The 24,660-nt window shown below is 38.7% G+C and overlaps 1 protein-coding gene across 1 annotated transcript; it reads left to right on the forward strand.

Annotated features, from left to right (window-relative positions):
* Nucleotides 1–1,868: 1,868 nt before the first annotated feature.
* Nucleotides 1,869–23,355, forward strand: LOC129357374 (adenylate kinase isoenzyme 6-like). The gene is made up of 5 exons (XM_055026669.1): nt 1,869–1,971; nt 6,771–6,863; nt 13,352–13,410; nt 20,098–20,249; nt 23,024–23,355. Exons 1-5 carry the CDS (start codon nt 1,938–1,940, stop codon nt 23,211–23,213), a joined length of 528 nt encoding a protein of 175 aa, XP_054882644.1. The 5' UTR covers nt 1,869–1,937; the 3' UTR covers nt 23,214–23,355.
* The last annotated feature ends 1,305 nt before the right edge of the window (nt 23,356–24,660 follow it).

The following is a 24,660-nucleotide window of genomic DNA, read 5'->3' on the forward strand; positions in this document are numbered from 1 at the left end:
TGCATGGTTGTTTGTCCTGTCTGTCTCTGTGTTGCCCTGTGACAGACTGGCGACCTGTCCAGGGTGAACCCCACCTCTCGCTGAAAATAGGCACCAGCAGCCCTGTCAACCGCTGGTGTAAGAAAATGGATGGATGTGAAAAGAAAGTCACACGACTAAGGAAAAAAAAACTTACGCTTTCTCTTCTTATTTTCAAATAGAAACCCTGACTTAACAAAATGGCATGGGCAGCAGGTGATTCATATGATTGTTGACATGGCTGGTCTATGGTAGAGACAGTTGGCAGAGTGGGCGGAGAGGTAACTGGAGAAGTGCTTCTGGCTTTTGTCTGTGATACCACAGAACCAACATCCAAAGACTATTTCACTTGGATGCACTTTGGATGCTCCTCAGCTATGGTCTCTGTTGGTTCATAGACCAGGTACTCAGCTTTTTCACCAGGCCACTCCTCTTTAGGTCAAAAAACTTGCTGTTCCATGGAGGTGTGGGGCTGCACTGGTACTGGTAAAGACATAATTTTACAGAAAACAGAAATAAATATCTATAGAAACATGTCTTGCTCATTCTCTGTGGACTTGATATACAGAAAGAAGAAATTCATAAGCCCTCTGCATCTTCTCAAGAAAATTATTTGTAGCAGCAGTGGGCTCCAAATGAGTAATAACATCTGCTACCCACTTGCTTGAAGACTTTTCTTCCTTAGTAAAAAATAAAATGGGCTTATAGCCTAAAGCAGGGGTGTCCAAACTATGGCCCGCGGGCCAAATGCGGCCCATGGACCAGTTTTTATTGGCCGCAGCAAATTTTGAAAATAGAATTGAATATGGCCCAAACAAAAATCATGAGCTCAACTCTGTTGCACTTGTCAGTTTCAACACTAGATGGAGCCAGCCACAGAAACGAAATTAAGCGAAGGAAAACTTTTACTGAGTCACCAGAAATGGCAACACAGAAGAAACGCAAAATAGCAAGTGAGTGTAGGAGATTTCAAACACGGTGGGAAGATAAGTATTTTTTCAAAGAAATCAACGGAAAGTGTGTCTGTTTAATTTGCAATTAAGATATTGCTGTAATGAAAGAGTATAATGTCCCTCTGCACTATGAGATCAAACATCATAGCTACACATTGTACATTGGTGCCGAACGAACACAGAAAGTCAAGCAAATGGCAACTAGCCTGTAAGCTCAACAGCAGGTTTTTTGTGCTAATAAAATACAGGAAAGGGTTATCAAGTTATGAAGTCACTAAACTTATTGCAAAGCACAGAAAACCGTTTTCAGACTGTGATTTCATAAAGCAGTGCCTCATCACAGTCACAGAAATAATGTGCCAAAAAAAGAGTCTGATTTCAACAATGTGAGCTTATCCAGAAATACTATGCTGAGGAGAATCGAGGACTTGTCAGCTAACCTGAAACTTCAGCTGAGAGACAAAGCTTGTGCTTTTGATTTTTACTCGAGAGCGTGCAATGAGAGCATAGATGTCACAGACACACATCAGGTGTTTGTTCTTATTGCAGGGAAACAGAAGGTGTAGAACATGTGTTGATTTATTGTACAAAATATATAACAGAGAGAAAAGAATTGGAAAGGGTGTTGGGAGTTCAGTGAATATGGATAATTTATTAGAGAAGCAGCAATCAAATTATACAATTTAAGCACTTATTAAATATTTAAAAGATACAAAATTATATGATAGGATTTAATTTGTATGTTTCTGTGAGTGAATAATTATGTAGATAATTTAGTTTTTTTTTAAGTTTTGAAGATAAATAAGGAAAATGAATTTCTGAATTACATCTCCGTCCAGTTGATGGCGGTAATGCACAAAGTTTGTGAAATGCCAGAAAACTACAGAAGTAGTAGAAGAAGGAGGAGGAGGAGAAGAAGAAGAAAAAGAAAAAGAAAACCACGTTTCAGGAACCCAATGCTCAGCAATGATGGCGAAACGACCAAATATACTGTTAACAGGTAAGGTGCTGCTTACGACTTTGATGTCCCATTTCCTCATAACGTTTGTGATCTAACTACGCTGGACATGTGTAATTTGAAATCTGTTTCGTGTTAGCAGTTCTCAACACTCAGTGAATGTTTATGTAGAACAGTGGGAAGGAGAACATCTCCTGTAAAGTTTCCTGAACAAGGCATGGTTCCAATCCACAAAGTGATTCTAAATGTTTTAGAGTAGGGGTTTCACAAGGACTGAAATCCTTATTTTATCCCTAACTTGGTTCAAGTAAGGGTCAGTCCAAAAACATTGCTATTCCATGGCTTCACATGACGTTACCAGAGTAGTCTCTGCTGTTGATAGTTTTGTTGTATTACTCAGTTTATTGCAACAGTTGATAAGAACCTCTTCGCAGGTAAGGAATTGCGTTCATGCCTAATTGAAATTCTGTAAACATGTGTTTTGAGACATGTTAGTAAAACGGTCTATGCTTGTTTAGAGCATATAGCAGTTTCCCTTTTGCCTGTTGTGGGTTCACCGTTTTGCCCTTTGTGCAACAACCAGGTCCGTTTTCTATGGAAGCCCGTTTCCGCCACTCTGTTAAAAAAAATAAAATAAAATAATCTCATTATAATGAGATACTATCTCATTATTTTGAGATAGTATCTCATTATAATGAGATAATTTAATTTAATTTTTTAACAGAGTGACGGAAACGGGCTTCCATAGTTTTCACCAGTTCCGAGTCCCTCAAGTTTTACCTTTGGACAAAAGTTGAGAGTTTGTTAAAAGTTTAACAGGATTTAATGACAAAATGATCAAATGTGTTAGAATCGTACTATAGGAACAGATACAGAGTGACATTGGCACACTTGGCTCACCTTATGGATGAAACCAAGTGAAGAAATGTAGCACATGTTTAGCTTTTTATTCTTTTCTACTTATGTACCCTCTGAGTGTTGTCAAATCAGTTTCAGTTTGTATATGGATACCTGGCGTCAGTCATACTCAGATGCCAAGGCATGTGGCATCTACATGTCAGCAGATTAAAAAGTAGGCTAAAGGGGATCAGAACATTTTCCCTTAAAAAGAGGAACATGTCGAGGATGCTGCCTATCACCAATCTTATTTACTATCAGAATAGAACCTGGAGCAGAGTTAATCAGTACCCATCAATCTTAGGTGTAGCAGGTAAAAATGTTGTCTCAGGATACCTAGTAAATGAATCAAAATCAAAAGCGATGATGATAAGAGGAACCCGGCCCTCAGAATTATCCAAATTTTTATTGGTCACCTAATGGGTTTTGATACATGGGAATCAACATTACTATGGATGTTTCCAAATTGTACAAAGCAAATTATGGGAAACTATTGGGTCAAATTCACAAGGATTTAGAAAGATGGGACATTTCACTGCTATCCTTTTTTGGAAGGTTTGAAACAGTCAAGTTGAATATTCTCCCCAGGTTGCTATATTTGTTTATATCACTTCCTATTTGGATTCCAACAAAAAGTTTTTTAAAAATGCTGTCGGGTTTAACCTGTAAAACACAGATTAAACAAATACAGGAAAGACAAGAGAGTTAGGTTCTTTGTCACTCGCGAGGAGAACAGACAGAGATGTGCTTTCAGTTACAATCTCCTACCGCTCTGAAACCACATTTGTCTGCTCCTCTCTTTTTATTGTTTTTAGGATCCCTAATCACAAAGAACGCTGTGACTCAAAGGGGAGGGGAAAACACTTCATCACATAGCTACAGCGCCAATGACAATCACTAACTAAAACATAAGGTATCTTGCACTTGATAATCTCGTTCCAGACACAGGGTTAAACAGAGCAAGTTGTACATCTTCACGGTCATAGTTTTATAGCAATCTAGCAGGTCAAAGAGGCCTTGCTTCCCGCCGAGAGATGATCCTGCAGAAACCTGTTGTCACTGCTTTCTTTCAGTGAGGCCTTCTGAGAAAGGAATCAACAATGCAGAAACATTCTTAATTCTAAGGTTAAATTAAACAATAAAAGCATATAAGAAAAGATACATTATAAAGATACATGAGACAACAAATATTTGATTAATAACATCACAATTTATCCAACAAAAGCAAAAATTGATTTCTACTTTTATTTGGCAGAAAAGAAAGACCAAAATAAAATTTACCCAACTGACCAGCAGTAAGCCTTACAGAGGTCTTAACTCACCAAATTTAAAATTGTAGTATTGGGCAGCACAATTGTGTCCAACTGTGGATTGACTAATACAGAATACAGAAATAATATGGTTGACACTGGAACAAAGCTTGTGCCCTGAATTTTCATTGCAGGCCCTTGCATTTTGTTCAACTGAAATCTAGAATAAGTACAACATTACAAATAAGTAGATGAAAAGTACACAAACAATTTGAAAAAAGTATCAAAACTCCTCAATCTGTATCCAGGGCCTTGAAAATTTGGGATTTAATGTATTTTTTTACCTGGGCAACATGATTCAGGGTTTTGAGTCTGACAAAATAAGATTTTAATTTTTATTGTTGACTTGCTTCAATCATTTGGTCAAATTCAGGAGAAGTATGGGTTTACTTCATGTGACTTTTACAGATTTTTGCAGTTAAGAAGTTACTTGAAGTTACTTACCTACACTCTTCTTAAGTCATAATCTGCTGATTTAGAAATGTTCTTCATAAAGGTCACTAAAGAAAACAAATCTGATAAAACTGTCAAATCTATATAAATGTTTACAGTGATGTATGTCGGAGGAGTCTCCTAGGATAAAGGTGAGAACTAGAAATTAATATTGTGATTGATATTCAAGAGTGGGAGCTTGTGTGTGAAAATGGACATAAACTGACTAACAGTCCAACATGGAAAGAATTTTATTGGAAAGTAATTGTTAGATATTTCAGAACACCATGTATTATTTCGATATTTGATGAGGCTAAAACAAATTTGTGTTGGAGTCAATGTCAAACAGTTATAGATCACACTCATTTTTTGGGGTTGTCCACATTTTGGGAAGGAATTAGAGAGGAAATTTCAAATATTTTACACATTTATATTGAATGGAACCCCCTTGTCTTTGTTCTGGGAGTACTCCTGAGTAATTTATCAAGTAAAAAAAAATAAGTACCTGTTTGGAATCCTTGTACTGGTAGCAAAAAAAAAAAGATTATGGTATGTTGGTATAGGCCTTTTCCTCCCACTATAAATCAATGGAGAGAGAGTGGTTTTTATACAATGGGAAAACAAAAGCAAAACTAAATCTATCCATTGATTTATTTAAGAAAAGGTGGAACCCTGTTGCCCGGCGACATACTATCGACCTCTCCTGGGTGTACTCCGCCTCTTGCCCAGAACATTAGCTGGAGATAGGCACCAGCACCTCCCGACCCCACTAGGGACATGGATGTTAGAAAATGGATGGATGGGTGGAAGGTGGAACCCTTTGATTACATATTTGGAATTGACATTGTAGCTGGTTAAAATTTATGTAAATACACATGTTTATTCTGTGTGTGTTTGTTTGATATGTATCTCTGTCATTATGTATACAAAAACTGCATGAGGATGATTTTCCCTTTGTTATACATTTGTATTTTTTTTCATACTCCACTGATTAGTAGATTCATTGGGATTTCAGCTCTCTGATATGTTCAGATGTTCTTGTTCAACTGATTTGTTTGTACTGGAAACTGATGCTTTTGTGAATTAATGTGCTAAATATTTAATTTGAAAATAGAATGGTTTAAATAATTAATTAAATAAAGACTTGTTCAAAACAGGAGATAAATGTGTGGATGTGCCACAACATTCTACAGCTGAACAGAAACAAAACTGAATTTATTACCTTTTGACCTAAAGAAGAACAATTTAGAGTCAATGCACATCTTCACTTGCTACAGCTGGAAACTTCAGATCAGGTCCAAAATCTGGGTGCACTGAACGACTCTGACCTGAACCTTCAGAGCCACATAAAGACAGTTACAAAGTCGACCTTCTATCACCTGAAGAAGATTTCCAGGATTAGAGGACTAATGTCTCAGCTTCATGTAGAGAAACTCATCTATGTGTTTTGTCTTTAGTCGCATTGAACAGCGTCTTCACAGGTCTGCCTAAAAAAATCAATCATTAAGCTGGAGCTGCGGCTGCCGTTCTGACTAAAACCAGCAAAATAGTCCTTAAACTGGAGCCGTCCTTACACTGGCTCCCAAGTAGCTCAGAGAATAAACTATAAAATATTGTTAGTTTATAATTCACTGAACAGTTTAGCACTACAATACATTAAAGATCTGCTGTTGTATCAATCTTTCAAACATCTTTTGTCTTCTGGTTCTGCTCTGTGGTGTGCTCAGTCTGTGCAGCTTTACAAAAATTCAGAAGTGTATGGCTGCGACAACACCGTGGGTCAAGACTTTGTACCCTTCAACATCTGGTGCACATTTTTCCTACCACACTTTTACTTTTTTCTTTCACTCAACCTTCGATGAATGTGACTGTTCTCTGTAAGCTATAATCCTAAACAAATGCAATCAATAAAGGCTTAAAATATTTCAAATATTTAAATAAATTTAACCACTTTAATTTTCTAACATAGGTGGCTAAAAATATAGAACTTTTTCCCATAAAAAAAGATAGTTTTTTTTAGCTGTAAATGAAAATTACTGACTTTTTTAGGATACTCATAGATGTAAAAAAATAAATCGGTCATTTTCATTCACCTACAATATCTGACAGAGTGCATGATTTGTATTTTAATAACACTTTGCTCTGAATATAATTGTGAGTGTTCAATCTAATATAGTGGAAATATTTCATCCACATCCACAGGAACACCCGGAGTAGGGAAGACAACATTGGGAAAGGAGTTGGCTGCAAAGACAGGGTTGACATATGTCAACATTGGTGAACTGGCACATGAAGGTAAGACCCACAACAGAGAAATTTGTTATTGGTAAAAAATACTATAGAGGGGAGAGACTTTCATCCTGATGTTGATCCCCCAAATAAAACTTTATAAGCTGTTATCTCAAATTCCCATACCATACCAGCTTTATTTATGAAGGACTTTATACACAAACAGGACCAAAGTGCTATACACAATCAAAAAATACAATGCAATTATAAAATAGAAAAGATTGAATATAATATACATATTAATATAGAGACACAATAAAACAAAGTGAAACATTGGTTTTGAGCACTTTTGAAGTAATTTTACCTTGAATGATACAGCCATGTGTGTTTATGTGGTCAACTAGTCAATTTGCAATTTATATATATATATATATATATATATATATATATATATATATATATATATATATATATATATAATTTTTTTTTTTTTTTTTTTGCCTGAGCTGCAAATATCTGACAGTCCTGTTTGTTTGTCAAGATCAAATATTTCCGGTATTAATTTCGGATGAAATAACACAATGTTAGGTTATGCCTTTTCTGGTAAATTCCTTAAATCTACAGTCTGACTGTACTGGTAACCATGTTTTCCTCTCTCAAAGTTTGTTCATAAAGGATTGCTGAATAAAAATTATCAAAATAGAAAGATTTTGTACATGCTGAAGAGTCTGTGGGCAGGTTTCAAAGTTTGACATATTGCCATGAAACATGATTCATTCAGTAATTGATCCCCATCTGGACCCATGCAATACCTGATGGTCAAATCAAGACGTCACTTAAGCCATGCCCACTGAGAACAGGAAGTGCAATGTTTTACTTTGAACAGTCTCTGACACCTTTTGCCTAATCAACTTAAAATTTTGTCCACGGCAGACATTTTGGTGTAATTTGGTTTCCAACAATGACAGGTTTCGGTAGAGGATGTTGGCATGACGGCTTGGCGATATCAGGTGTGATGCCAATGTCATACATTTGGCTCTAAATTCCAAAGAATCCAGCCAAGTTGCACCAAACTCAATAAGATCAATTCTTACCCTCCCCAACAAAAATCCACAACAATTGACAAGGAATGTGGCCTAAAATCCTCTTCAGCACCCTCTAGAATATTTTAAATCAGCCCCAAGCCATGCTTTAACCCAGAATTGTGAAACCCATCAGACGTGTGTATCTTGTCACTACAATAAACTACAATAAAGTCACGTGGAACCATGGTCCAAACCCAACGAGAAGTCCGTTATTTCCATCAAAGCTGACATTTTGTCTTTTTTACACAGCAAACTCCTTCAACTTTTGACACTCAGACTTCAGAATCACATGGGAAAGTCTTGAGGCATTCAAGATCAAACATAAATCTTTTCTGTACATTGAAGCATGTGGGTGTGGCCAACCCTCAAAATCTGACAATTTGTCATGAAACATTAATGTGCAATAGCTTTCACACAAGGTCACAACTGGTCAGACTTATATCACCTTCCTCACATCACTTTGGTCTCACCCCTTCCAACAGAAAGTTGCCTGTTTTTTCTGCTGGATGTCTTTTACTGGTTGATTCATATATGTTTAAACTTAAACCAAGTGACATAGAATTAAGCACTGACTGGTGGCTGAACAATTTGGGTCTAGCGGGAAGGTTAATTTAAGTTCCTTGCCATTTGCATACTGTTGGCCCTAAATCATACATGCATCATCCAATTATACAAACTGGTTATGTATAATCTTTCCTTAACCTCTGAGGGGGTCAATGGGATTTTATTGAAATTTGGTGCCAGAGCGCCTACTCGATTATGTGCTGATGGTCTCAGTTTAATCTTTAAAATTGAGCTTTTTTTGTTCACAAATATAAATCAGTAAACTTCAATTATAACTAATAATTGCAGTTATTAATTAGTTTAGGTTGGCCAATTTAACTACTCCCCTCTCTGAGATGTCACTAAATCTAACACTGAACTTGCTCGAGGTGCTGATGTTTTTAGCAGGAAGAGAGGCCCCTAAGTCAAATTTTGCTCAAAGCCTCATACAGACTTGGACCGGCCTTCCATGAGGGGTTAAATGTGCAACAAACAAAGGTTTAATTTAATGAGGCTAATGTAGCTTTAGTAGCTCTTCCATTTTGTGTCTGTTGAGTTTTTAATAAGCATTACAGACACTGATTTGGTTGCCCAACATTAAGGGACAAATTTTTCTGATCTTCGCACGCATTCGCTGACTAGGCGGACAAAGCATTTGATGTGGAACTGGAAAAATAATATTTAAAAAAATTAAATAAAATAAAACCAGCGTGATGCGTGACAACGAGGAGAGTGAGAATGCTCCTCACCAGGCTGAACCTGCATGATGAGGTTAGCGGTGGTTCATTAACCACGAACGCACCAGGAACTCAGACATAAATTTTACTAGAAAAAAAGAGCCACACGCTGGGCAGCGTGTTGAAATATAAATGCTGCACATAATTCTTTATTCCCAACTATAAATCATGAAAGAGTGACTACGAGTTAGTCCTGTGGTTCACATAGCGCTGCACAACCAGAGTTAAAGCAGTGGTTTTTAAACTACCTTGATGTGGAGTTTGCAAAAAAAAAAAGAATTTCTCACAGGGTGTTGATATAAATATACATACAGGTCAGCCTGTTTGAGTGAAAGGAGCTGCACACAATCTGCGCTGAGGTGAAATTTAGAGAAAAAGCCCGGCAGCATATGAGGCACTGCGCAGAGGCTCCGTTCAGAGGCGCCAGCTGTGTGATTGGTCCCCTCTCCCAGCTTTAAATGCATAAACTATAATCTCATTGTAACTACCTAGTTACTTCAAATATACTTGATGATAATAAATGACAGTTAAATGAATTTACTTCAATGACTAATTCCAATTCTATACAAATATAAAGAAAGTTGGGCTGGATCAGAAGACTCTAAATTCAAGGGAGCCAAGGTGTGAGTAACAATAGAGGAGAATACATAGTGTCTATAAGAAAGAATAGAATTTAATAGAATAAATAATTGTGGATCCACATTTACAAATAGACCAAAATTGCTGCTTTTTAAAAATAAAATAAAATATATAGCACAGTCTTTTTGATGTGTCTGTCAAAGCTCTTCAATGTTTCACAGCTAGTGACCAGTCGGGTCACTATCAACCAGTTCACTTAGTTTTCTGGGTTGGGGTTCGCCATCGAAGTTCAGAACAGGAAGATCACGGGGTCTCTGGGCACAACAGGCCAAAAGTGCACAATAACAACAAAAAAACCTGACCTGGAACAAGGCCAAAGTAAAACATCTTAGAATACAAGATGCCAATATCCATAAAGCTTAGGCTACAATTCGAAGAGATCTTTCATACTTTCTCAAGTTTTTTTCATGTTGTTCAGCAATAGTCGATTTATCAGAGTACAATGTTACCAACACATCAGTAAAACTAAAGAAATTCGGTTATATGTGGAAAAAAAAAATCATATGTATATTTCAATCTAAAAGTGCCAAATGAAGTACATCTACAACACTCTATGAGTAATGCCAACGGAAAAGCACTTAGAAAGCACTTCACTAAAATAGCACCATTGAAATATTAGAACATGTACTAATTAAAAAAATAAGTAAAATTATGTCGAAAAATTTCAATATACACAATAATACAGAATCTAACAATACAATTTAATTTTTATTAAATTTGATCAGTTTTTAGGTATTGTAGCCAATTTTCAACAAATTTACTGAGCCAACTGCCAAGCGCGTGCGGTTACTCTCCGATGCTCTTGAGAATACATAGTGTCTAGAAGAAAGAATAGAATTTAATAGACTAAACAATTGCTACATCGGGATTTTTCTGGCTTCAGCATTCTGAGATTTAATAAAAACGAATTTACTATTTTGAATTCTATATTTTGCAAAATTATATCAATATTGTTTTTCTTACTGCTTTCCAGATTCTTCATCAAATTTCAACAAACTCTTCCAAACTATTAACAGAAGCAACAGTCAACTGTTGCTTCCGTTCTCAAGCTCACGCTTGAGAGCTTATGGCAAATCTGAGCAAAATCTCAGCACAGCAGTTAAAGGGGAGGGACAATCAACCTTATTGGCTGATGTGAAATCAGATTGTTTAATCCGTCACTAAAAGCAATTACTAAAGGCATATTTCACAGTTTTTAAAGATTCTTACCACGTTTTATCTATATTAACTTATTTATTAACCTACTTTTAACTTTATTACTTTTTAACTCTTACTGTAGAATAAGACATTAAATCAACATCATACTTTTTTTTTTACTTGTGTTTTTAACACTAGGTTACATCATCTTTTAGGAAAAAATTTGTTCTGCCAGTGAAGCGCTCAGAGCAACAGATACACTTGCAATCCGTATTAAATAAATTTTTAAAAAGTTTTTATTTTTTTATTTTTTATTATTTCTTATAAAAACAAAAACAAGCAGTGCTTGACCAGGCGGGCAGGCTAGTAAAGCATGCTGGCACACTGGGGAAATCCTGCTCTTCCCTCAAATCGGATTCCCTTCATTTTCTGGGTCTTCCTTAATTTTTTGAGCAAAACGAAAGTAGGAAGAGAGTTATTACTTGTTTCCAGGATGATTTTGTCTCACCCCTTTTAAGCATATGTTTTTAACAGCAAAGGCATTATAGATAATAATAAAAAATTTTATACCATTCATCTTGTAATCCATTTCCACTTGTTACATTGCTTACTTTGAATTTTGAGATGGCTCTTCTGATATATCTGTGGTTAACATAATTTGCTCTACACCAATTGAAGGAAGATCTACAATCTAGAAGCTGCTTTACTGAGGAAACCTCAGTTAGTTCAGGTTGACTATAAAATTTTCTATAATATATTTCACATGAGACATGTGTTTTGTCTGATATGAAGCACATCTATTTGGAAACAGGAGTTTTAATTTTTGTTCAATGGTTCTTAACCTGGGTTCGATCGAACCCCAGCGGTTCGATGAGTCGGTCTCAGGGGTTCGGCGGAGCCTCGCCCATGGAGGTAAAGACACACTTGTGTAACATCGTGATGACGCGCCCCACTTGGCCATCACTTGCTTCAGAGGATCACGTGACATTGCTTGGTCAATCTGTGCTGCGGGAAATTTAGTGCACGCAGTAGTCAACGGCTGTCATAGTTGTACGACAGCTGTGTGATTTATTTCTCAATATTTTAATCCATACTAAACATGTCGAGCAAAAAAAGAAAGTGGTCAGACGAATATGTACAACAGGCAACGGGTGTGCTTAAATGACAAAGAGAGATGGAGAGTAAAAAGGTTTTGAGTTGATCACCTGTTTGGTTTATTTTATCTTTGTTTACCTGTGGTTCATCACAGCTGCTGTAGTTTCTGAACATTCAGTAAACAACAAATGTTTACCTCATTCATTTGCAGTAAACATCACAAACATCAAATAGGACAAATATATTTGATTAAGTTTTAACAATCAGTGGTTCTTAACCTGATTGGCTTCCACCACAATAATTATGTGAAATTAAATTAATTATATCCTAAATTACATTTGCAGAGGTCTTTAGTTCCTCCAGTCTGTAGTTTCTCATATTGACATCATCAAACCATATTTCAGATCTACCGCAACTGACTGACAGCTGCTAGCCTCAGGTTTGCAACCAGCTGAGAAACCAGTAAACTGCTTGTAGTGTCAGAATCTCACTGAGGAAGAAACCACATTAGGTTTAATCATTTCTTACATAATTGATATATATTCGCATTGAAAATGAGTCAGTAGGCTTTAATTTACAATTTTTGTCTTTGTGTCATGAGGTAGGTCTCAGCTGGCTGGTGAGAGAAAAAGTAGATCTTGGTCTCAGAAAGTGAGAGCTCCACTGATGTACAACATGGATTCATGTGTGTGACGGAACGGGATGAGAGTCAATGTCCCATCTGCTGACATATGCTCAACCTGGCATATGCAATGCCAAGTTGAGCAACTCAAGTCAGGCACTGGCAAAACTAAGGGAACATTTCTGAAAGCTGCACGGAGATGGGGAAAAGTAAAAAAGTATTTTGTGGATTCAAAACAAAAATAGACAAATTAAGTAAAATAAAAAAAGTTAAGAATTGTTCAATTTTTTAAAAAAATCCAAATTTATTTTTAATTATAAAAATATATATTTTTATAATTAAATTTTTTTATTATTTTTGTATTATCATTATTATTATTATTGTTTTCACATATATATGTGTATATAACAAGGTGGTATGTATATTTATATATACCACAAGGTGGTATATATATATATATATATACCACCTTGTTCTTTGAGCAAGGTGGTGTTCATTCAGTGAATGCACATTTGAAACTGGTGGGTTTGGTACTTCAAAAAGTATTATTATTTTTTGCTTGAGTTCCATTTTATCACCTTATAGCTGAGTAGGTAGGTAAGGTAATCTTATTTATATAGCACATTTTCACCAACAAGGCAATTCAAATTGGTAAAATTTATTTATGAGAAAAAGACTTTCTAAATCTTTCCCCAGGCCAATATTATGACGGGTATGATGAGGAGTACCAGTGCCCTGTTTTGGATGAGGACCGGGTGAGTTAAATTCTTTTCATATATATCTAGGAGATATATATACACTCCTGATCAAAATCTTAAGACCAGTCAAAAAATTGCAAGAATTTGCATTTAGCATTATTGGATCTTAAGAAGGTTCTAAGTAGAGCTTCACAATGTTAAAAGAAGAAATCAGCATAAGAGACAAAAACATTTGAGCGGGGAATTAATTGAAAACTGCATTTATACTCAAACATGATTTTTTCAGCTGATCAAAAGTTTAAGACCATAGCTCAAAAAACCTCCAAAACCCCCCAAAACAGAAATCAAAGTGCCAAAAAAAGGACTCAGTAATGAGTAGCTCCACCATTCTTGTTGATGACGTCAAACAATCGTTTAGGCATGCTTGATGCCAGTGTTTCCAGGAGGCTAGTGGGAACATTGCTCAAGTGTTGAAAATGGCTTCACGAAGGGCATCCACTGTCTGGAACTGATGTCCATTTTCGTAAACTTCCCTTGCCATCCATCCCCAAATGTTCTCAATTGGGTTTAGATCCGGGGAACATGCAGGATGGTCCAAAAGAGTGATGTTATTCTCTTGGAAGAACTGCTTTGTCAGGCGGGCATTGTGAACTGCAGCATTGTCTTGTTGAAAAACCCAATCATTACCACACAGACGAGGGCCCTCAGTCATGAGGGATGCCTGCTGCAACATCTCCACATAGCCAGCTGCTGTTTGACGCCCCTGCACAACCTGAAGCTCCATTGTTCCATTGAAGGAAAACGCACCCCAAATCCCCACCACTGTGCCGTGTAGAAAACATCTCAGGTGGGATCTCTCTGTCATGCCAGTAACGTTGGAAGCCATCAGGATCATCAAGCCAAAACTTTTTCTCATCAGAGAAGACAACTTTCTTCCACCTTTCAATGTCCCATGTTTGGTGCACCCTTGCAAAGTCCAAACGGGCAATTCTGTGGAGTTGAAGAAGACGTGGCCTTTGAAGACGTTTTTTGTTTCTGAAGCCCTTCCCTTGCAGATGCCGTCTGATGGTTATCGGGCTGCAGTCGGCACCAGTAATGGCTTTAATTTGGGTAGAGGATCGTCCCTTGTCTTGACGGACAGCCAATCGGATCCTGCGGTTCGGAGCTGGTGAAATTTTTTTGGGTCTACCGCTTGACTTTTTTGTTCCATAACCCTCAGGATCATTTAAAAAATGCAAAATGACTGTCTTACTGCGTCCAACCTCAGCAGCAATGGCACGTTGTGAGAGGCCTTGCTTATGCAGCTCAACAATCCTGCCACGTTCAAAGTCAGTGAACTTTTTTGCTTTTGCCATCTGGAGGTCTTGACAGTGTAAAGACTTCATAGAACATGACATGGAATCCAGATTTTTGCACAGCTTTTGGCTTTTAAAGACTATGGTCTTAAACTTTTGATCAGCTGAAAAAATCATGTTTGAGTGTAAATGCAGTTTTCAGAAAATTCCCCGCTCAAATGTTTTTGTCTCTTGCACTAATATTTTCTTTTAACATTGTGAAGCTCTACTTAGAATCTTCTTAAGATTCAATAGTGCAAAATGCAAATTCTTGCAATTTTTTGACTGGTCTTAAGATTTTGATCAGGAGTGTATATATATATATTGATTACAAGAAAGCCTATGACTCAATGCCGCACACTTGGATCATTGAATGCCTAGTGATGTATAACATCAACAAGATTCTGAGAGCCTTCATTGCAAACTCGATGAGGCTGTGAAAAACCACCCTTGAAGCCAACCGCAAACACCTTGCACAAGTGTCCATCAAATGTGGCATATACCAAGGAGATGCTCTATCCCCGCTACTGTTCTGCATAGGCCTGAACCCCCTCAGCCAAATTATCAACAAGACTGGCTACGGATACCGACTCAAAAATGGGGCCAACATCAGTCACCTTCTCTACATGGATGACATCAAGCTGTATGCCAAGAGTGAGCGAGACATTGCCTCACTGATCCACACCACCAGGATCTACAGCACTGACATTGGGATGTCATTCAGACTAGAGAAGTGTTGTCAGCTGATCACAAAGAGGGGGAATGTGATCCGCACAGAAGGGGTCTCACTCCCACAAGGAACAATAGCAGACATAGAGGACAGTACCTAGGTATACCACAAGCAAATGGCAACCTTGATGAGACCACAAGGAAAGGAGCCACAGCTAAATACCTCCAACAAATAAGGCAAGTACTGAGAAGCCAGCTTAATGGCAAGAACAAAATCCGTGCAATAAACATCTATGCCCTGCCAGTAATCAGATACCCTGCTGGAATAATTAGCTGGCCAAAGGAGGAGATAAAAGCCACAGATATTAAGACTAGAAAGCTACTAACCATGCATGGAGGGTTCCATCCCAAATCCAGCACCCTAAGACTGTACACGAGCCGCAAGGAAGGAAGCAGACTGGTGAGTGTGAGAACCACTGTCCAGGACGAAACAACTAAGATCCATAGATATATCAGGGACAAAGCCTCAACAGACAATGTGCTCAGTGAATGTCTCAGACAACAGGGAATGGAGGTTAAGGTGCCAGAGATACCATCATGGGAGGACAAGCCCCTACATGGGATGTACCACCAACAAATAACCCAAGTGGCTGATATCACTAAATCTTATCAATGACTGGAAAAAGCTGGACTCAAGGACAGCACAAAGGCCCTCATCCTGGCCGCCCAGGAACAGGCCCTAAACACCAGAGCAATAGAGGCCCAGATCTACCACACCAGACAAGACCCAAGGTGTAGGTTGTGCAAGGAGGCCCCTGAGACAGTCCAGCACATCACAGCAGGGTGCAAGATACTGGCAGGGAAAGCGTACATGGAACGACATAACCAAGTGGCAAGCATAGTCTACAGAAACATCTGTGCAGAATATGGACTGGAAACCCCGAGATCAAAGTGGGAAACACCCCCAAAGGTGGTGGAGAACGCCAGAGCTAAGATCCTGTGGGACTTCCAGATCCAGACAGACAAAATGGTGATGGCGAACCAACCAGACATTGTCGTAGTGGATAAACAACAGAGGAAAGCCGTTGTGGTAGATGTAGCAATACCAAGTGATTGCAACATCAGAAAAAAGGAGCACAAGAAACTGGAGAAATACCAGGGCCTCAGGGAAGAACTGGAGAGGGCCTGGAAGGTGAAGACCACAGGGTGCCTGTGGTCATCGGGGCCCTCGGGGCAGTAACCCCCAAACTGGAACAGTGGCTACAACAGATCCCAGGAACAACATCAGACATCTCAGTCCAGAAATGTGCAGTCCTTGGCACAGCCAAGATACTGCAGGACCCTCAAGCTCCCAGGCCTCTGGTAGAGGACCCGAGCTCAGAGGATAAGAACCACCCACGGTGGGTGAGAAGGGAGTTTTTTTATTTTTCATATATATATATATATATAATTTAATTTATATATATATATATATAATTTAATTTATATATATATATATATATATATAATAATAATAATAATATAATATAATAATTACTATATAATATAGTAATGGCGAACCAACCAGACATTGTCGTAGTGGATAAACATCAGAGGAAAGCCATTGTGGTAGATGTAGCAATACCAAGTGATTGCAACATCAGGAAAAAGGAGCACGAGAAACTAGAGAAATACCAGGGCCTCAGGGAGGAACTGGAGAGGGCCTGGAAGGTGAAGACCACAGTGGTGCCTGTAGTCATCGGGCCCTCGGGGCAGTAACCCCCAAACTGGAGCAGTGGCTACAACAGATCCCAGGAACAACATCAGACATCTCAGTCCAGAAATGTGCAGTCCTTGGCACAGCCAAGATACTGCGCAGAACCCTCAAGCTCCCAGGCCTCTGGTAGAGGACCCGAGCTCAGAGGATAAGAACCACCCGCGGTGGGTGAGAAGGGAATTTTTTTTTTTTTTTTATATAAAACTCCCTTCTCACCCACCGCGGGTGGTTCTTATCCTCTGAGCTCGGGTCCTCTACCAGAGGCCTCCTGGGAGCTTGAGGGTCCTGCAGGAACATACACAGTTGTGGTCAAAAGTTTACATACACTTGTAAAAAACATAATGTCATGTCATGGCTGTCTTGAGTTCCCAATAAGTTCTACAACTCTTATTTTTCTGTGATAGAGTTATCGGTACACATACTTGTTTGTCACAAAAAACAGTTATAAAGTTTGATTCTTTCATAAATTTATTATGGGTCTGCTGAAAATGTCACCAAATCTGCTGGGTCAAAAATATACATACAGCAACATTAGTATTTGGTTACATGTCCCTTGGCCATTTTCACAGCAACTAGCTTTTGGTAGCCATCCACAAGCTCCTGGCAAGCTTCAGGTCGAATGTTTGACCACTTTTCTTGACAGAATTGGTGCAGTTCAGCTAAATTTGATGGTTTTCTTGCATGAACCCGTTTCTTTAGTACTGTCCACATGTTCTCAATGGGGTTTAAGTCAGGACTTTGGGAAGGCCATTCTAAAACCTTTATTCTAGCCTGGTGTAGCCATTCCTTTACCACTTTTGATGTGTGTTTTGGGTCATTATCCGTTGGAACACCCAACTGCGGCCAAGACCCAATCTTCGGGCTGATGGTTTTAAGTTTTCCTGCAGAATTCGGAGGTAATCCTCCTTCTTCATTATCCCATTTACTTTCTGTAAAGAACCAGTTCCACTGGCAGCAAAACAGCCCCACAGCATAATACTACCACCACCATGCTTGACAGTAGGCATGGTGTTCCTGGATTAAAGGCCTCACCTTTTCTCCTCCAAACATATTGCTGGGTGTTGTGGCCAAACAGCTCAATTTTTGTTTCGTCTGACCACAGAACTTTCCTCCAGAAGGTTTTATCTTTGTCTATGTGATCAGCAGCAAACTTCAGCCGAGTCTTAAGGTGCCTTTTCTGGAGCAAGGGCTTCTTTCTTGCACGGCAGCCTCTCAGTCCAAAACACGCTTGACTGTGGAGACTGACACCTGTGTTCCATCAGCTTCCAAATCCTTGCAGACCTGCTTTTTGGTGATTCTTGGTTGACCATTGACCATCCTGACCAATCTCCTCTCGGCAGCCTGCGATAGCTTGCATTTTCTTCCTGATTGTGGCAGTGACACAACTGTTCCATGCACTTTATACTTGTGAATAATTGTCTGCACAGTTGCTCTTGGGACCTGTAGCTGCTTTGAAATGGCTCCAAGTGACTTCCCTGACTTGTTCAAGTCAATAATTCGCTTTTTCAGATCCACACTGAGTTCCTTTGACTTTCCCATTGTAGCTTTTGTGGCTGAGTCTGATCACTGGGTCAAATGAGCCCTATTTCAATGAGCTCACAAGAAATGAACAGCTGTAGTCAATCAGAATCACTTACAAGAAGTGAAGAGGCCATGACATTAAGCTAATTTGATTGACACAACTCTCTACATCACCAAAATTGACAATTTATGTTGCTGTATGTATATTTTTGACCCAGCAGATTTGGTGACATTTTCAGCAGACCCATAATAAATTTATGAAAGAACCAAACTTTATGACTGTTTTTTGTGACAAACAAGTATGTGTTCCGATCACTCTATCACAGAAAAATAGAGTTGTAGAACGTATTGGGAACTCAAGACAGCCATGACATTATGTTTTTTACAAGTGTATGTAAACTTTTGACCACAACTGTATATATATATATATGGGACATATATATATATATCCTAGAGACCATGGAAGTGTTACCAAGGCCAAGGGATGAATTCATTGCTGTCTAAGCTGTCCTCCCTGTGAACTTTCCCAGGCCACGAACAATAGATGTGTTCATTCCATACAGAAACATTTAATGATAGCTTATCAGCTATCCATGTTTTTCATCCCTTCAAACTGCCTCAACTGGTTCCTGATCTGCAAAAAGCTCTCCTGACTCCTCCTCTGACCCAAGGCATCCAACAGATTTTGATTATGAAATCTGTAATAATCTCAAATTCTGATAAAACAGACATGAACAGTTTCAATACCAAAACATCTGTTACACTCAATATTTAGTTCTGATTAGTTTTTCACTCCTTTGGTTATAATGAACTAAAACCTTTTCAAATGAATATGTTTTATACACTCTTAAGAATGTGATCTATATGAAAAAACTACTGATCAGACTAGTTTTAATCAAATCATGCTCATTATATCTAAGAAAAATTTTCTACTGATTTAAACCATGCAAATCTAACCTAAACTGAGGCTACTCAAAACAATCATGATCCGTCTAATATTTAAACATGCCCATTAAACTAACATAATTAAATTAATATTTCCAAACATTTGCGATCTACCAATCAATCTCAGGAAGGCTTTTTGATTCTTGATAGTAGCATCTTCAGGTGATAAACTGAATGCCACCAGGAGGCTGAGATGAGTATGTCCTCTTAATTTTACACCTAATTTACCTAAAATCCAAATTGTCGTATTTTCACTTTTGAAATGATGTCTTTCTTTGCTTTGCTCCATGCAAGCAATTGTGATAAGCCACGCTTAATACATAAAAATTCAAACAGCAGCCCTCACGTCCAGGATGACCACATAATTGACATGGGGAGGGGGTGTTCAGACTGAGAAACAACTCAGTGGTTTCAGTTTGACAGTACAGACTGAGTAATGCTGCCTACTAATCCAAATTAACCACTTTGGTATCTTTGATGAATAGGTGCTAATGAATTCTGGATTCTCGGATTGCACAGGTGGTGGACGAACTGGATCAAAAGATGATGGAAGGTGGTGTAATCGTAGATATCATGGATTATCATGGCTGTGACCTGTTTCCTGAACGATGGTTTGACATTGTTTTGTACTTCGCACGGACAAACCCAGTTGTACACCGGCTTGAAGACAGGTAAAGTTTTTCTCCCTATGTTAACCTTTTAAAATTGTTAAAACGTTTTGAGGATCAGACAAGCATGTCATTAGTTTTATTTTGTTTTTTAGAATGTTTTGGATGTATCTTTCTTGGTTATTTTATTTTAATGCTAATTTTCAGTGCCAACACATCTCTTATTAAAGTAGTTTTCACTGGCAGGTGGCACACTAGCAGGTTAATGTGCGGTGCAGTTTGTTTCTACCCCAGATAGTGAGCTTTTCCATTACACTCTTTTTTTCCTTTAGTATTGTGGACAGGCTGTGAGCAGAAGGTGTGGCCAACTCTGCTGATGTTTGCAGAGGCAGTGAACAATGGAGAACCTCAAAGTTCTTATGGACTAAATAAACCCAGATATTTAATTATGTCTTGTAGAAATTAATTTCTGTGCCAAACATATGAGCTGATGGTTTTGCTATCCATATAAATACGCTGTGCCACTTTTTCGGTTTAGGTAATGCAGTCAAAGGATGTATCCACATAGCCACCCATGAACTATATATTTTTTTTAAATTCAAAGGAAAAATAAAATTCACATCACAAGCCAATATTATGTAGTTCCGGTGTTTTACACTGTCTGCGCAAAACTGCAACTCTGTCAGAAAGCTCGTCACAGTTGCACCATTTCTCGCTTCTTTTATTCTTGAAATTGATGTCCTTGCAGCAGTGAAATGGACTGCCAAGTTACGGTCATTCTCTGAAAAAATATATGCATGCGTTCGTAGCACTGCTCCTGATTGAACTCATAATTGTGCTCCTCCGTCCTCAGCATGTTACAATGTTGTTTGGAGTTTTCAGTGTTCTAAATCACAAGCCAATCAACGAATGCAGTGAGCTGTCAGTTAAATCGCATTGTTACCATTGCTTGCTCTGTGCGGGGTACTTCTTATTCTTCAGTGTGTTAGTCAGGTGCCAGTGTGGGCAATTTGGGTTAGTATACAGCATTTTTCAGTCTGTACTGTCAAACTGAAACCATTCATGCAGTTGTTTCTTAGTCTGAATGCCCCATCATCTCAAATTATTTGGCCAACTTGTTTGTGAGGGTGCTGTTTGAATCTCTGTGTTAAACGGGGCTTATCACAAATTTGGGGAGTTGCATGGCCTCATACATCTGCTGTTAAATAAGTTAGCACATGCATCTTCAGTGTTTTGCAAGTATTTGATATAGTTACAAGAGGTCACATGTATTAAATTTCATAAAATGTTTAATGTGGTACATAGTAAAAAGCTCATGTAGCTAGATGTTAAGTAACAAACAAAATCTATTCCACATTAGATTACATTGGTTAATTTGCAATCTTCATATTACATGCAATATATTTAAGATTTAAGATGAACAGAGACGGGGCTGAGAACAGATTGAATTTCTGCTGTTTGGAGTTGGTGTGATACTCATTTGTCAACAAATGGTAGATAAAACTTGCTAGAAGACATCTTTAGAGGAATTTTTCCTGATGGAGATCCAAACTTTTGTCCAGGTTGATACACAAGTGCAGCCAGAAAGTGATTCTGAACAGAAGTGCAGTCCAGGGCAGCAGAAGAAAGCACATGGGTGAAGTTTCTTGTCAATGGAAGAGATCTGGGAAAGCACAGCACCCAAACCAGAATCAGAGGCATCAAACTTCTATGCCTCAAACTGGGTCAAGGCGTCAGGTCAAGTGAAAATGGAGGCGTCAGAGAATCTGCTTTTGAGAAGTTAAAAGGCCTTGATCTGCTTGGGGGGATAAAATGAACTGTCTCGTGGGGGAGGTCAGTTGGGTGACTAGAGACACAATCTGACTGAAATTCTTAATGAAATGCTGGTAGAAATTGGCGAAGCCCAAAAAGCTCTGAAGCTGTTTGTGAGAACAAGGGAACGGCCAGTTACGTAGAGATCAAACTTGTTCTGGATCGGTCTTCCTGTGACCGATCCAACATATTTCAGAAAGGTGATGGAAGGGACAGAAAAATGACAAGCATGTTGTATTCAGGGTTGCTTGACGCAGTCTGAAAATGCCATGCGACTTCTCACTGAGGCACTCTCAAAAGGTTAATTATTGGGCTTTTTTTCTTTTTTTCTTCTGCTCCCTCCATACCCATCTTTGCCCTGCTTGCTCTATTTCTATACTTCTCTTTAGAGCCTCTGTTTCCACATCCTCTGAATCTATAAATTATGGATCTCAATGCAATTGATCAGATTTTCTCAATAAGACGAGTTAGCAAAGTGTTCTGTGAGGACAAACTATATCCTCACATATTCTGTGAGGATATAGTTTGGACTCTTTGGATGTTTACAAAAATTTGTTTCTGTTCACCTTAAAGACATGGAGGATCTGTATTTATTTAGATCCATAACAAGATTTCTGCTGTTTGGAGTTGGTGTGATACCTCATTTGTCAACAAATGTAAAACACGCCAGCAGCTGTTTTGGCCCTTGTCAAGTTGCCTGATCAGTGTGATGGATTGGGCCAAGTAGTGAATCCTCAGACTGACATGCAGTTGGACCAGAGTTGCAAGTCGGATGATATTCTTGCTGAGATTTGAAGGTCAGGAAAGGTCACATCTAATAGCAATCCAGAACAAGAATCAAACATGGAAACAGAGAAACTATCAATTTATAAATTGTGGAGCACTTTTCTTTTTGTTGTTTCCTTACCTTTGTTTTTCTTTTAGGTGTATTATTTTGTTTGTATTTCCTTTTAATTTATCCAAAGCACTATAAGGTGCCTTGTTGTTAAAACTGGATATGTTCTTGTCTTTTCATTTGCTTACAGGGGTTATACTGGAAAGAAACTACAGGACAATGTGCAGTGTGAGATCTTCCAAATTATTTATGAGGAAGCCATGGAGGCCTACTCTGAAGAGATTGTCCACCAGTTACCAAGTAACACTCCTGAGGACCTTGAGGAAAACCTCGAGCAACTAATTCAGTGGACTGAGCAATGGATAAAGGATCATAACTAAAACCTGGAGTTCACATTTTTTGAAGAATAAATGTATTTCTACCAAATAAATGAGCATTTATTTTACTAGACATTTCAATTATTCACCTATAAGAAAAATAGTGTAAGCGGGAGCTAATTTTATCCTTCAAAACACTCCTTCCATGTCTTGAAGGAGTGCAGCAGTTTAATTTTCTCTAAGTGCAGCTTTAAAACTGTAAATACAGGCCCAAAACAATATTTTAAGTCACATTGGAAGAGTTCTCTTAGAGTCCACTCAGCCTAAAAATTTCTGCCTAGTTTTGGCTGTGATCAGTTGGTAAAAAAAAAATACACACAAAAAAAAATCCTGCATACAATGCTTCATGGTGATGTCCTAATGGACATGTCTCCACTCAACCAGTGGTGGTGCTTGAGTGGTGCTTCTCCACTCAACCAGCTAAGGTGTACTCTCAATGGCAGGGTAATAACAACAGAGCAGACCCACCAAGGCTGGAGACGGAACAATACTGGAAAGGCATATGGGAAAGGGAGGCGTCCCACAACAGCAATGCACAGTGGCTGATCTCCCTGAGCAAGCCCCGGTAACCATCACTGTGACAGATGTTCAAGAAAGAGTCTCAGGTATGAAAAACTGGACAGCACCAGGGCCTGACATGATCCATGCCTGCTGGCTAAAGAAACTCACTGCCCTCCATGAGCGACTGGCAGCCCAAGTGAACCAGCTCCTACAAAGTGGGACTCACCCTGAATGGTTAACTGAAGGGCGGACAATCCTAATCCAGAAGGATCCATCAAAGGGTCCAGTCCCACCCAACTACCGACCAATAACCTGCCTCTCCACAACCTGAAAGCTCATGTCAGGCATCATAGCGGCCAAGATAGCAAACACATGAGCACAGCACAGAAGGGTAAATAGCAGAGGAGCCAAACACCAACTCCTCGTAGACCACACAGTTGCCAGAGACTGCAAAACCCGACACACAAACCTGTGCATGGCATGGATTGATTACAAGAAAGCCTATGACTCAATGCCGCATACTTGGATCATTGAATGCTTAGAGATGTATAACATCAACAGGATTCTGAGAGCCTTCATTGCAAACTCGATGAGGCTGTGGAAAACCACCCTTGAAGCCAACTGCAAACCACTTGCACAAGTGTCCATCAAATGTGGCATATACCAAGGAGATGCTCTGTCCCCGCTACTGTTCTGCATAGGCCTGAACCCCCTCAGCCAAATTATCAACAAGATTGGCTAAGGGTACCGACTCAAGAATGGGGCTAACTTCTCTACATGGATGACATCAAGCTGTACGCCATTGAAACATCGACTGGGATTGTTAGAATGACCGGCAGACTTTAAAGAGGAGTCTTGAGGAAGAGAAATATAGTGCAGATCAACCAGGTGTTTAATTCCCAACATTTAACAAACTTACAAATCTTGCATACAATGGGCAATGCATCTC

Source organism: Poeciliopsis prolifica, unplaced genomic scaffold (assembly GCF_027474105.1).
Source record: "Poeciliopsis prolifica strain line A6 unplaced genomic scaffold, Auburn_PproV2 SCAFFOLD250, whole genome shotgun sequence".
Taxonomy (NCBI): domain Eukaryota; kingdom Metazoa; phylum Chordata; class Actinopteri; order Cyprinodontiformes; family Poeciliidae; genus Poeciliopsis; species Poeciliopsis prolifica.